General features: G+C 41.2%; 1 protein-coding gene across 3 annotated transcripts in view; it reads left to right on the forward strand.

Moving 5' to 3' along the window:
* PHACTR2 (phosphatase and actin regulator 2) overlaps positions 1-12,917 on the forward strand; it is a 104,136-nt gene that overhangs the window by 71,823 nt on the left and 19,396 nt on the right. For 2 of the 3 annotated variants that reach the window (XM_054279735.1, XM_054279734.1), the window contains exons 5-7: positions 5,951-6,184; positions 9,499-10,045; positions 11,778-11,983. In XM_054279735.1, coding sequence (XP_054135710.1) covers positions 5,951-6,184; positions 9,499-10,045; positions 11,778-11,983 — 987 coding nt within the window. The remainder of the gene's footprint in view (positions 1-5,950; positions 6,185-9,498; positions 10,046-11,777; positions 11,984-12,917) is intronic. The other variant, XM_054279736.1, reaches the window with a different exon arrangement.

Here is a 12,917-nt window from a genome sequence, read left to right on the forward strand (position 1 = left end):
TAAGTCTCATATGAGAGCTGGAAAAGGTTCCAGGCCTTTGTAGGTTGGGTTTACAGGTTCTTTCCTCTATATTTTGTCTGCTCTCCTTAAGTCTACCGTTAAATTTAATATTCTCTTATGGGTAACCAAAGGAAAGAAGGTTGGAGACAGAAACTCTGGTCTTACAACCATGCATAGTTGCTCTCTAATGCTTAGTTTGTCTACCAAGGAAGGTTCTTCAAAGTTTAATTTTCTAGGTTCCTTTTCTCAGAGATCTTTTCTTTATTTCCTCAAAGCAGAACAGAAGCTGTTTGAATATAAAGTAGTAACCCTCATCTTCCAGGGTCTCAGACAAGAGCCTGCTTTGTCTCAGAAGATTAAACCTGCAAACCAGCCACTGTGAGAAACTGGGAAGACTTTCATCCCTCTTGTGTACCTTGCTGGATTCCTGCGCTCCTGAGCTCTGTAGATCATTGATATGAGCAGCATACAGAAAAGGCTGTGGACTTTTTTGCCTGACTCCCTAAGAATCTCTTATTCCAGCTGAGCTATTTGCTGGGTAAAACCAGTTCTTCTAAGAGTAGTATATCTTCAGTTCATCACCCGAACTATGTAAATGGGGCTGAATCCAAGTATTCTTAAAAGGAAAGCTACTCTAGATAAAGCTGTGTTTGGCCAGAGCCTGTCACTAGGTCAGCAGGGCTGGCTCATGCTGGTAGAGTGATGAGAGGGGCACAGGCTTTCACCAAAAAAATGAGTGCCTAAAGAAAGCTCCTGACTTGTAAAGCTGGTTTGTTTGTTTCAGTTTTTTTCTTTTATAGGAAACATATCCTAGCGTGGCTGCAGAATTAAGGTTGTGTACATTTTTTTTTTGAAACTAACTATTCAATTATTTATGTCTATCTTTACAGAAAGTATGAGAGAATGTAGAAACCTACATGCCTTCCACCTTCCAAGATTCTCACAGATCAGCTGAATATGTCTTAGGCATTCTCTTTTTTTTAGCAGCTTACTTCTTACACAAAGATTGAGCAGTTAAAAATGTAGAATGATAGTCAGGGTTTTTTTTTACCTTTTTTATTGTGAAACTAATGCAAAATACCTGAATGTGGTTGCTTTAGGTGAGATGTTACACCTGTCCCTTTCTCCCCTCTCCTGTTTTCTACCATCTCTGTTATAAGGCCTCTTGCTCTTGGTGTTGTTGAAATTATGGAGTCAGTAACATCTAGAAGTCTGCAGATGTGCAGATCTGCTTATCCATCTTCAAGAAAGATGAATTGAAAACTGCAGAGAGAGCTGCAAACAGCATTGTGAGACAGCTGCCCTGGTTCAGTGTAGCAAAAGCCCAAGAGAGCCAGAGTGCATTAGAAGAATGTTTCGAGTTGGTAAACAGCCAGGAGAGAGCATGGCTAAAGGACAATGCTGGCACAGGTAGAAAGGAATAAACAGTGCCTTGAAATACAGTTAGAGTGGAAATTAAAGGAAGCTTTCTAACAATTAGAATGGGTCTCTTCTTGAACAGAATTTTATTAGCAATAGCAAGAACAAAAAATGGAGCTGGTTAAACCTCAGGTTTATGAAAGGATTTGTCTGAGTTGACCACCTGCATCAGCACAATCAATGAGTCCAAAAAAGTGACAAAAGACACCTTGTCTTGTCCTGTGTCCCATGTTCCTGACTGACAGCTTCCTGGATTTTGATTAATCAAAATATAGTTCTCTGCATAGTCTGGAAAGGAAACTCACAATCTGCAAAATTCTTACAGAGTTTCATTGTGCAGGGAGTCATCGTGCAGAAGACGGCAAACACTTTATTTCCAGCTTTTATTTTACATAGTGTTTCTCCAATGTGTTGTGTTTATCCTCCAGGAGGAGGGTGCTTTGCAGTTGATGGAGATCATACACTGGTGCTGCAGCAGTGCTGCTTTTCTGTGAGGTAACTCCATGGCACTGCTCGAGCTGTACAAACAAAAATACCAGTGCTCTAGGACAAAATCCTCGTGTTCCTTAGAAATTCACAGAAGTAAAGAAAAAATTCTTGTATTTTGCAACCTATTCTCTGAAAGTATGCCCAGCATTTTCATAGGTTCATTTGGTCCAGAATTTGCAAAAGGTCCCACTTTTAGTTTACAAAATAAGTAATTTGATTTTCTAGTGCATGTGGCACACTGGCATCTCTCTGAAAGTCTTTCAGATTTGAGTCCCCACAAGATCTGTTATACTGAGTAATTTGTAATTCTGACCATCATTTAGGTGTTTACATGAGAACAGAGTTTTGTTAAGAGTCTGACCCCAATCACAATTTCTGGAAACAAGAAAATCTGGTCTGAAAGTGAGGTTTGTTGAAAATTTGGCCTTTGGAAAATTTATTCTAAACATAAACATATCATCGATCCAAATGCTTAATGAGATATTAACATTTGCTTTCCTGTTAAAGATGTAATTTACAAGCAAGTTGCTTCTACAGCAGATATTTCCACCAAGGCAGCAATGGATAAAAGATATTCCTATCTGATGTGTTTCAGAGACTTTTTGTTAAAAGGTCAGTTCTTGATGAACAGATGTCTAAATTAAGAAAAACAACAGCAATAAAAGTGTGCTGCAGCTGGTACTGAGGTACCTGGGGGATTGGTTTGAACAAATAGATGGGTCTGAACTGATTCAGATGCCCCCTTGTTTTGGCAAAAGAAAGGGCAGGCATGAAGACCAAGGGTCCGTGTTCAAGCAGAATCATGTTAGGGAGGTACAATTACAACATAATTGTATCTGTAATCATTTACAGACATCAGACCATCTCTGTCACTGTTCAAGATCAACCCCCTGTTGCAGTTATTAGTTATTTATATTACTACAGTGTTACTGTATATACCAGACATTTATTACAACATCTTACATAGATGCAGAAAACCACAAGAATTTTCCAATGGACTTGCAGTAAAAGAAAGAACACTATGATTAGGCACTGAAAAACAAGAGGACACCAGACCAGAGTAAAAAGCACAATAATGGCAGCCTAAATGTTGTCAGCTTTGGCACCGCTGCAGAGGGGAGTTTAAGGGAGGACAGTCAGTGAATATTCACAAAGCCTGAGGGTCAGCAGAGGAAAAGCAATGAAAAGCATCTGCTTCAAATTTGGCTTGTCACTGTCAAAAGCTGACATAATGGACTGGTCAGGTAGGAATTGGAAATCTGTCTCAAGTAAATGGGAAACTGTACCATGGGCAAAATCAGACTGACAGTGAGATAAAAAAATGGAGCTTACAAAGACAAAAACAATAAAGCCAATAAGATGCCAGGAGGAACAATATGGTCAAAAACAATAATCTTCACCAGATTTCCTCCTGGCTGTGAGTAAGAAGAGGGTTTGCTGTAATCAAGGGGCAGTCAAGACTAGATGAGAGGTGTAACTATCTGAGCAAGTAGGATGCAGCTGTGCAGGAGGCTGCCAGTCTTTGGAATGAGGTACATAACACTATGAAAAGAGCTGTCTTAGACAAATGTAGGGTTCCAGTAATGGCAAGGCATTTCTGTTAAAATAAATGCTATATAAACTGCCAGTTTTAATCACACATAAAGTCTGCAAGCAAGAACTTTGGTGTGAATGAACTGCTATGGTTTTGGTTTTCATTTATAGTTTTTAGTTATTTGTCTACAGAAAAATTGAAAATTATAGGTTGTCACTAGGATATGTTTATTTGCAACTAAATAAAGCTTTAGCCTTTTATTTTGTACCTTTTTTCCTGATTCAAAAGATAAATTCTGATATACATTATTTAATCAGTTATATAGTTTAGTGTAGATTGACTGTATTACTTTAGAATATGGTGAATGCTGTATTAGTTTTTCTAGGTTGTCATTCTTTTTATTAACATTTTCTCTACTAATGAACTGAAACAAAACACAGTAATGGTATGTAAGTAAACAAGTTTTAAATTCTTTCTTAATAGTAAATAAAATTTTAGCATTATGGATCTTTAGTTAATACATATAGCAAAGAATTGTTTACACTTATATTATTTTTGGTCATCGTGTCCTTCAGGATCTTCAAAATACAAAATCATATCTTCTCTTGCCCTGTTTATTATTAATGGACTTCAAATTTTAAAATGTCCTGCTTTTTCAGAATTATATCACCATTTCAACTTTGAATGAAGGTAGGTAGAATTTCACAAGGATACCCTTTTGCTGTGAAAGGAGGTAAAAATGTAACAAATAAGGATGTTTCTTTCTCCATCCAAAGTTTTTCTATGGAAAACAAAGAGATGGTACAAGAATTTGTGCTCAAAAAAATCTATTTGAAAGTTGTAAAAGGTTTCTATGAGATGGTGCTTTCAAAGCTTTAGCAAAAGCATATTAGTTTATAATAGGCTGGAAATAAAGGAGGAAGACACTGGACAGTTAATTCCTTCAGCTCATGAAGATACATGTGTGCATGTTGCTTATAATAACTGCAGGTGATGCATTAGGTTCATGTTAACAAGCCTTAAGCTAGAAGTTGGAAAGGCTTTGTTTCTGAGAGGAAGAATGTCTTTGTTGTCTAGCACATTATTTGTTTTTTTATCTACTAATCTTAAAATGTGTTGCTTATCTCTTGGGAATCTTTAACATGGAAAAGAAGAGAGATGAGAAAGTCCATTTAATGTGTGTGAAGACTGAGGCTCTAATAGGAACATACTGCAAGAAATGAAATGGTTTTCTCTTGAGTGATAGAAGAGACTGTTAAAAGTCTCTTCAGTATTAGCTTGTGTCCTTTCTTCCTCAATCACAGTTCTCAGTAACCTGCAAACAAAGTCTATATGATTCTGATGGAATGCTCTTGCTTCTATAATATCCCTTTTCAGAAAGGTTTGGGAAGGTTATCTTGAGACAAAATGGGCATAGAATTGGTTTAGTTGAATGGATAAAGATTCCCATCTGGGAACTTCAGCTCTTCCACCTGGGAGCACCACGTTTTACAGCCGCAGTGATCATGTTGCAAAATCATACATTGACTTTAAATGGCTCACCTACATTAACATTACAGCTGGCATTAGGCATGCACTTTTTAAATTAATTTCCTGGTCATCCCCACATACCCTGCTTTGATTTGCAGGCTACAAACAAACCAGGGGTTTTTTTTGGAAGAAACTAAGCCAAAAGATGCACTCAGGAACTTGTACTCCCTCCACCACTAATCATGTAATCTACAGAACTAGCCTGAAGAAAGTCCAAATCCTGAAATGCAGATTGTGGCTATTGGGTCCTCAGTGCTACCTCTTTCACTCTAAAGAGCCATTCCTATTGCAAAGCACAATTTAGATAAAGACCAAATTCCTGCTGACTAATGAACTCTAGACTCTTGAAAGTGCAGTTGTGTAACAAAGAACCTGCAGGAGGGGAGAGCCTTTCCATGACAAATGATAACCTATCTTATTTAGCTTCATTTGTTTCTGAAGAGTAAAAATACTCTGAGGGAGTTACCCAAAATAAAGCTGCTAAAAGCAAACACAGAAGAATTAATTGCTCCAGGGGAAAACTGGGAAAATTTCTGCTGCATAGCCATGTGCAAGCCTGTGGCTGGGAGAATGGCCCTGGTCACATTCAGGTTCACATGAATCTGACCTTTACAAACTGTTGATCTTAGGGTGGTTAGGCTTGAAAAGAAGCTGGGGAGATTTGTTAGAGAAGTAAATAGCATTCCCTCATTTAGTTTTAAGCCAGCACTTTAGTTTGGGATACTGAATATAAAGGAAGATCCTTGGAGGTCTAGTCTGAGCAGAGTTCCAGGTAAATATTTTCCATTAGAAGATCCTGGGTTGAGGTAAACAGTAACTTTCTTCTGAGGTAATACTGCCTTAAGAGGCAGAAGATGCAGTCTCTCCTGATTCCCAAGAGCTCAAGCAGCAGAAGTAGTCACTGTTGTGAAGCTTGCTGTTGGATTTACATGGTGTATGTCTTTGTCAGTTGGCTTCTGTTCACTTTCTTACCTATAGAGAGCACTGGTCACTGCCCAGAAATTCCGGCATCCCATGCTCCACCACTACCTAAGCCTAAGCCTAAACCTAAAAAAGCTCCGCTACCACCAAAAAATGCCACTGCCGCTTCCACCGCCAGCAGCCATAAGGGTAACGAAGCACCTCACGCTAAAAAAAAGGGAAAGGCTCCTGCTAAGCAGCCTCCTCTCCCACCACCCAAGCCAACGGGTGCCAGTGCAAATCGAGGAGCTGGTGAGTACTGCCCAGCAGTGCAGCTGCCGTGGGTGCATGTGCATGGGGCTGCTTGGCTTGGTGACTCGTGCCTTTGGACAGAGCAGTGTTACTGAGGAGCACGCGTGGGTGTTTGCAGAGAGCTTCCTGCTGGGCTCTGGTTCTGCTGGCCACTAACACCCCAGACAACACACAGACCCCCTCGCTGTTGAGTGAACCTATGTACAACACCGAGCACAGCAGAGACAGCACTGAGTTCCCAGTTCAAGTGTGAAAGCTGGCAAAAAAAAAGACCCAGAGAAACAGCTCAAGAATAAGCAGGATAGAGCCTGATTTCTGAAACTAAGCACAAGTTACCCCTAAGTAAAACTAATTTGGTATTGCTGTAACTTTCTACTGGAACTGTTCCAGTTAATTTGACAATATGGCAAGATCACAAAGAAGTTAAGAATAAAACCATGAAGACATCTTAAAAGACTGTTGAATGGCAGTTGGTTTAGCTGACCAAAAAAAATGACAACCATTAGAAATGACCAGGCTTCCCTCAGGTGCTGTGATTCTAAGTACATACTGGAAATGGCAAATATCACTCATCAGGCACATAGCATGTGTTTATCACCACACTATTACATCAAAATTCAGCAGTGATGCAAGATTTAAAATTATAGGTGGATGCTCTTAAGGTACTGATTGTGAGTTTGAATGGTTGCAGTGGAGACAATGACCATAATTGAAACATCCACACATAATTTGAACACAAGCAGTATTGTGATGAATGGGCTCCATATTGTATTGGCAAACTTATACAAGCCCTGTATTTTCATTCTCTGTCTTTCAAAGCCCTTCAGTCTCTCCAGTTTTCTATGCAAGTATTTCTCTTCACAGCTTGTACATTTTGGCACATTTTGTATTTGAAGCATACAGAAGAGGACTGTTTAAAAACGTTGCAAGACTTCTAGAATTACAATAATAACTTTGCCATAAAATATCCATTAACTTGGTATTAACTGTCCCTACTACATCAGACGACTACAAGAATAAACGTTTTGAAAATCCAGAATTTGCTGCTTGTATTTCACATGCAGCTGGGAAACTCAGCTCTTCCTAGGTGAAGCCTTGTAACAGCAGACTTTTCAGAAATAAAGCAATCCATCACATAAAGAACTGTTTATACCAGTGGTTGGTAACAAGCTGTCAGGTATCTGACTTTTTGGACTAAAATACACTCCAGGTTCCAGATTTCTGTTCTATTAGCCTTGCTGCAATGTCAGCCAGTGCTTGCAGTGCTTTTACATACAGATGTAAAATATATCCACATATATTCCTTACTCTACTGGTAATTTCTTCCAAATTTAAAAATATATTGTGTTCATTCAAAGTGGGACGGTACTTAATAAGCAGAGCTGGTTTGGAACAGTGTGATGCAGCCAGTGATCAAGCCCCATGAAGGAGGAGAGGAATATGAGTAACAGCGGAGCCATGGCTCTCCTGCAAGTTTCCATACTGAAATAGTGGAACTGGGAGAATGGAACTTAAATGGAGGCATGGATGTATGCCAAAAGGCAAACAACAGCCATTAAATTTTTCATTTAATCAGAATTCAAATCTTCTACTGAAAAAGAGGCATGACAGAAAATTGTCAGCCAGCCCAGTCAAAAACAACAGCAGCAGCAGCACTTTTGACCCATGTGGATGCGTAGGGCGGTTTTCTGTGGGAGAAATCTTTTAAGTTTCTGTATCTAACTGGAGGTTCTGAGAATAATGTAAGGATTTTTACAATGGAAACGTGTTTTGACATTTTCCCAGCCACAACTGTGTGGCCATATATTTGTACTATGCTGCAATTCTTAAGTGCAAGCTTGTAACTGGTTCTGTTGACCTCCAGCCTGCTCTGAAGGGGATCAGAACCAGAGCCTTTTCTTTCTACCATCCACCTACTCAGTAAAATTTCTGTTAAATAATATGCAGGCTGGAACCACCATCCATTTCTGCTGTAATTATGAACTTCTGCTGATGCCATTTTTCTGTTTCATTTTGTTTTGCATGTAAATTGAGTGATTTGTACCTGATGTGGGAAGATGAATGCAGTATCAGTTGATTCAGGACAGTGCCCTTTACTGTCACCTGGGAGCACAGAGAGGAACAGGGATTTGCCTGAAGTTTCTATAAATTTTTTCAGATATACTGAAAGCTTCACAGCTCTCTAAATGTTTTTAAACCATGACAGCTACAGAAGAGAACAGTAAAGTGTCTTGAATTAATTTCCATCTCCTTTGAGAACAGTCTAACTGTGAAAACTGTTTTTATATCATGAACTTATTATGGCCAGTATCTGCACTTTGATTCTCTCCCAGTCTCCTGGGGGGTTGTTTTTATTTAAATGCTTACAAGTAAAGTAGGCCCTTCAGCAGATTTCTATTACAGCTTTCTGTTTTACTCAATAAAGCCAGAAGGCTGCTATTTAACTTTATAATGCTTTCATTTGTTCTCTGGAACTTAATGAATTTTTAGAATTACATCAGAAGTATTTGAGTTGGATGCATTTTGATGAAAAGGACTGAACCATTAGATGCTTGTCATTTTTATTGCTTTTTAAATGGGAGTCAGAAGTTTGAAGCTCCCGTCTCAGGTGATGACACAGCATGACATTGACACAGCAATTGGAAATGTGGCTGGAATGCACATGGAAATGTGGGCTAGCTGAAATCTTTGGTGAGATTCTTTATACATATATGCTTCAGTATGATGAGCGTCACAGGATTAAACAGCCAGCTTGGCCAGTTTGTACAGCTGCTGTCAAAACCTTGTTTCACTTCATTTTCAAGACTGCCCAAGTTGGTCACTGGTAAGATGGAGGCCTCCAGTACATATAGGAGGCCTCGAGTGCCTCCTCCCTTTTGAAGGTCATTTGTGCACAGTGGCAGGAGTGGTTTCTGCCCCTCTGCTGTTTGTCATTACATAGGACGACACCAGTTGCAGTAAAATTTTTTTTAGCTAAGTCACTACACATATTTTTAGAATAAGTTGTGGACTTCTTAGAAGATGTCCAGGCCAGGTGTAACAGGCCAATTCAGAATGCTCAAAACAAACTCCTATCCATTTGTAAGGTTGGTCCTCTCTGCTGTTCTTGGTCAAGTATTCATCATTTCAGTGTCTCCCACACAAAGGTGAAATTGGAACTGCAAAATTTAATCATCTCAAGCATTTACATGAAGTATTGTAGAAGTATCAAATGTATTTTTTTAAGACCAGCACAAGTCAATTCATGCAGAAAATACAGTGCAAAAATCATATAATTGCAAGACTGTAAAATGCCTTTTATTTTCTTGTTTTAGCTAGTTCCTCTCACGCAAAAAAACTACCAGTCTCCAAGTCTTCTTCATCACCATCTCCTTCGTCCACATCATCTCATCCCAAAGCCTCTAAGGAGACTTCCAGCAAATCTGGCACATCAGGGACTCCCAGGGGCAAGAAAAAACCTGGGAAACAGTCAGCCCCACGAACAGCACCAGACGAGGCTGCTTCTTCCCCCTCAGGTGCGACAGCCGACACTGTGGAAGCGAAGGCAGAAAAACCCAAGACTGAGCAAACTCCCACAGTCATCTTTGACATGGACAACGCGGACCAGCCCAGCAAGCTTGTTGTGCCCCCTCCTCCCTCCGCTGCCCCTCCTCCACCTCCACTTCCACCTCCTTTTCCTGCTGCAGCTCCTCAGCAGCCTGCTGGCTCCTCAGATGGGCAGGGTGTGTCAGACAGCCCTGTGGCAGGGCCACCAGGCTCGGACACGAAGGCTCTGCTCCCGAGCGAGCGTGGCACAGACCCAAGTCTGAGCATTGTGGCCCCGGGCAGCGCTCCAGGTGCCAGAGGAGACCACACGGAAAGGTGAGACAGTATGGCTGTCCTGGGGGAGCAGTGAGACCACAGCCAAGGAAGCCACATTTGTTTGCACTGTAGGCACGTGGGGATCTCTTCTGCTGCTTCTGCTGACTGGGAACTAATCTCAACTCCCTGCTGGGCTGATTTGCCCCCGAGCAGGCAGCACGGGCCGGATAGCTCAGTCCTTCACGGGGGCAGAGCGTCCGAGTACCCAGGCCGCTCTCAGCCAATGGCTACCTCAGCAAGCTACCTTAGCAAGCTTAGTGGATATCAGCTCTTTAGTGATTATCAGTTCTCTTAGGACTTCAGCTCGAGCTTGCTAAGGCATCCAGGCTAGTTGGGAAGCAGATGTGAGTGAGGAGAAGAAAATGTCCTGGTGTTCCACAGTGATGGTTTTATTGAGGGGTCTGTGAAGGGTTCCAGCAACAGCTCGTCTAACCAGAATGGGCTAAAACAGCCCCTTTTTATAGGGTATAAGGGGATCCAAACTTGTCCAATAGTAGGGGTTAAGGGAAAGTGACCTATGGGGTTACAGAGATAAACTGGGGTCCAAAAGGCGGAAGACAGGAGCTTCTTTTTCTATTTCATCATGACTTAGCAATTCCTATGGTTAAGCCTCGGCCCTCCATGGGACCCTAGCCAGCTCGGAGCCTGCTACAGGGAACAGTTTGTGTGGCACCCAGCACAGTTTGTTCCCTCCCAGTGCCTTCGAGCCTTTCACCTGCAGCACCTCATGTTTCCCCAGAAGGTCGTCGCTCATGACCTGTCTCTTACTTCATTGTGTGGCTGGCACTGGGGTCAGCAGTTCAGCTCAAAGCTAGTGACACTTTTATTTATCTCTCATAAAGGCAAATGAGAAATTATGCCGAATTATAAAGGGGTTCTTTTCTGTAGATGTCTTTTTTTTTCTGTAGATGTCATTAAATATCTCACTGCTAAAGTTCTCGATTCAATAGCTGAATTTGCTTGAACACTTGAAAATGAGGATTCTTTCAGGCTTCAGTTAGTAGGTGTTTGGATTTTTACTGCCTAATAACTTGTGTAAATCTCAGGTATTGTAGAAACTGGTCAAGAGAAAAGTCATAATTACATTTTTTAAGTACAATAGTTGATGGAAAAATGAAACTGGCTTATTAATTTGTCTTTTCCCTGCCACAAAAATCAGCATCTTTTATATAAATCCAAGAGGGTTTAGTCTAAATGCCAGTAGCCTAGAGACCTTCTTTTAAATTCTTGCTGGTACATCTGTTGCCAGCTCTACATTCTAGTGCAGCATCTCCCCCTGCTCTACCCTTCCTTTACGTAAAGATTTTCCCAAGGCAACAGGCAACCTGCTGTTGATCCCCAAATTCATTAGTAATGAGCATGAACATTTTGAACTCAACTGCAATGAGACTGTATCTACAATAAATAGGGTTAGGCTTCCAAAACAGGAAACTTTGCAGTCCCATCTGCTCTCCAACTTGGTCTTCTCATCCCCAGCTTTGTGAACTGTTCTTAATGCAGTCTTCACAGCACATAATTCTGGATTGTTTGTATCCTTTTTCCTAACACACATACAGAGATACATTTACATATCTGCATATGTTAAAGATGTCTTATATATGTATGTTTTTCAGAAAGGAATTACTTTGATTGACAGAACTTTTATTTTCATCCTTGCTTTTTCAATTGCTTCTCATTGGTGTTTTGTTCTGCTTGCATTGATGTGTCGCCCTACCTGCTCATGAATAAACAGCTTGGCTCCCAAAGAAGACCAGGAAGGGGAGGCTCCAGATGAAGCATTCTCTGAGCTAGTGGAGGAGGCTTCTGACGCTGCAGCCCCTCCTGAGAGTGAAAGCAGCAGAGACAGCCACGGCAGTGACTCGGACTCAGACGGGCCGATCCTGTACACAGATGATGACGATGATGATGATGATGATGATGAGAATGCAAGCACTGAAAGTAAGCATCCTGCTCAAAATGCTGCAGGCTGCCGTTCGCAGATTGCGTTTTGTGAGCGTGCCTGACCCGTGCCAGTGTGAGGCAGAGAGAGGAATGGCTGCAGGGAATGCTTTTTGGGGATTTAGTATTTTGTCTCTGCTGAGAAATGAGTATCCTGCTCCTCCCAGGCAATGACAGTCAGAAACCTGCTGGGGCCTGTGCATGAGTGAGAGCATGTTGGGACCCAGGACATTCCTCTGGCTGCCCTGGGTGATTTGAGACCCTGGCAGGGGGCTCAGAGACCTTGGCACAGAGTCAAAAACATCTGTGCCTTCAATTTTAGTCCATGGAAAAAATTACCAACTTTGTGTGAAGATTTACAAGCCACAAGAGTTTGAGTAGAATGATAGTTAATTTGTCACAAAGCGAAAAAGCGGAATTTTTGGGTTTTCAAATGGGGGTTCAAGAAGCAAGAAGGAGGAATCTGGGCATGTGCTATCCTTCTCCTTCTTCTTGTCCTCCATCTTCTGCTGGTGGTGACACTTTTTGATCGATTTAGAGTAGAAACAGACTGGCATAGGTGATAGGTATTGGAAAATTATTGTAAACAAAGTACACGTAGATTGTAGTATAAAATGTTAAGACCACCCCAAGGCCAGGTGCTGTGCCACAACCCAACCTGCTGGACAGATCTCAGCAGGTCAGAGAAAGAATGTAATAGATAAGAAAAAAATAACCTTGAAAAGCAGAACGGACTATACTCGACTTCTTCAGTCGCAAGGCTGGGAAATACTTTCTAATACTTCGGGGTCATCTCAACCACAGAAACCCAAGAAGAGCAGATCAATCATTGCAGGGAGGAGAGCAGAGGTGGGAGGAACAGGCTCAGGATGGGACAAGTTGGAGACCTTAGGGCATCACAAGCCATTCATTTGGCTTGCCCACACCATGAGTT

The sequence above is a fragment of the Melozone crissalis genome, unplaced genomic scaffold (assembly GCF_028551555.1).
Source record: "Melozone crissalis strain CALT ecotype California unplaced genomic scaffold, PUWL_Pcris_2 ptg000027l_1, whole genome shotgun sequence".
Classification (NCBI taxonomy): domain Eukaryota; kingdom Metazoa; phylum Chordata; class Aves; order Passeriformes; family Passerellidae; genus Melozone; species Melozone crissalis.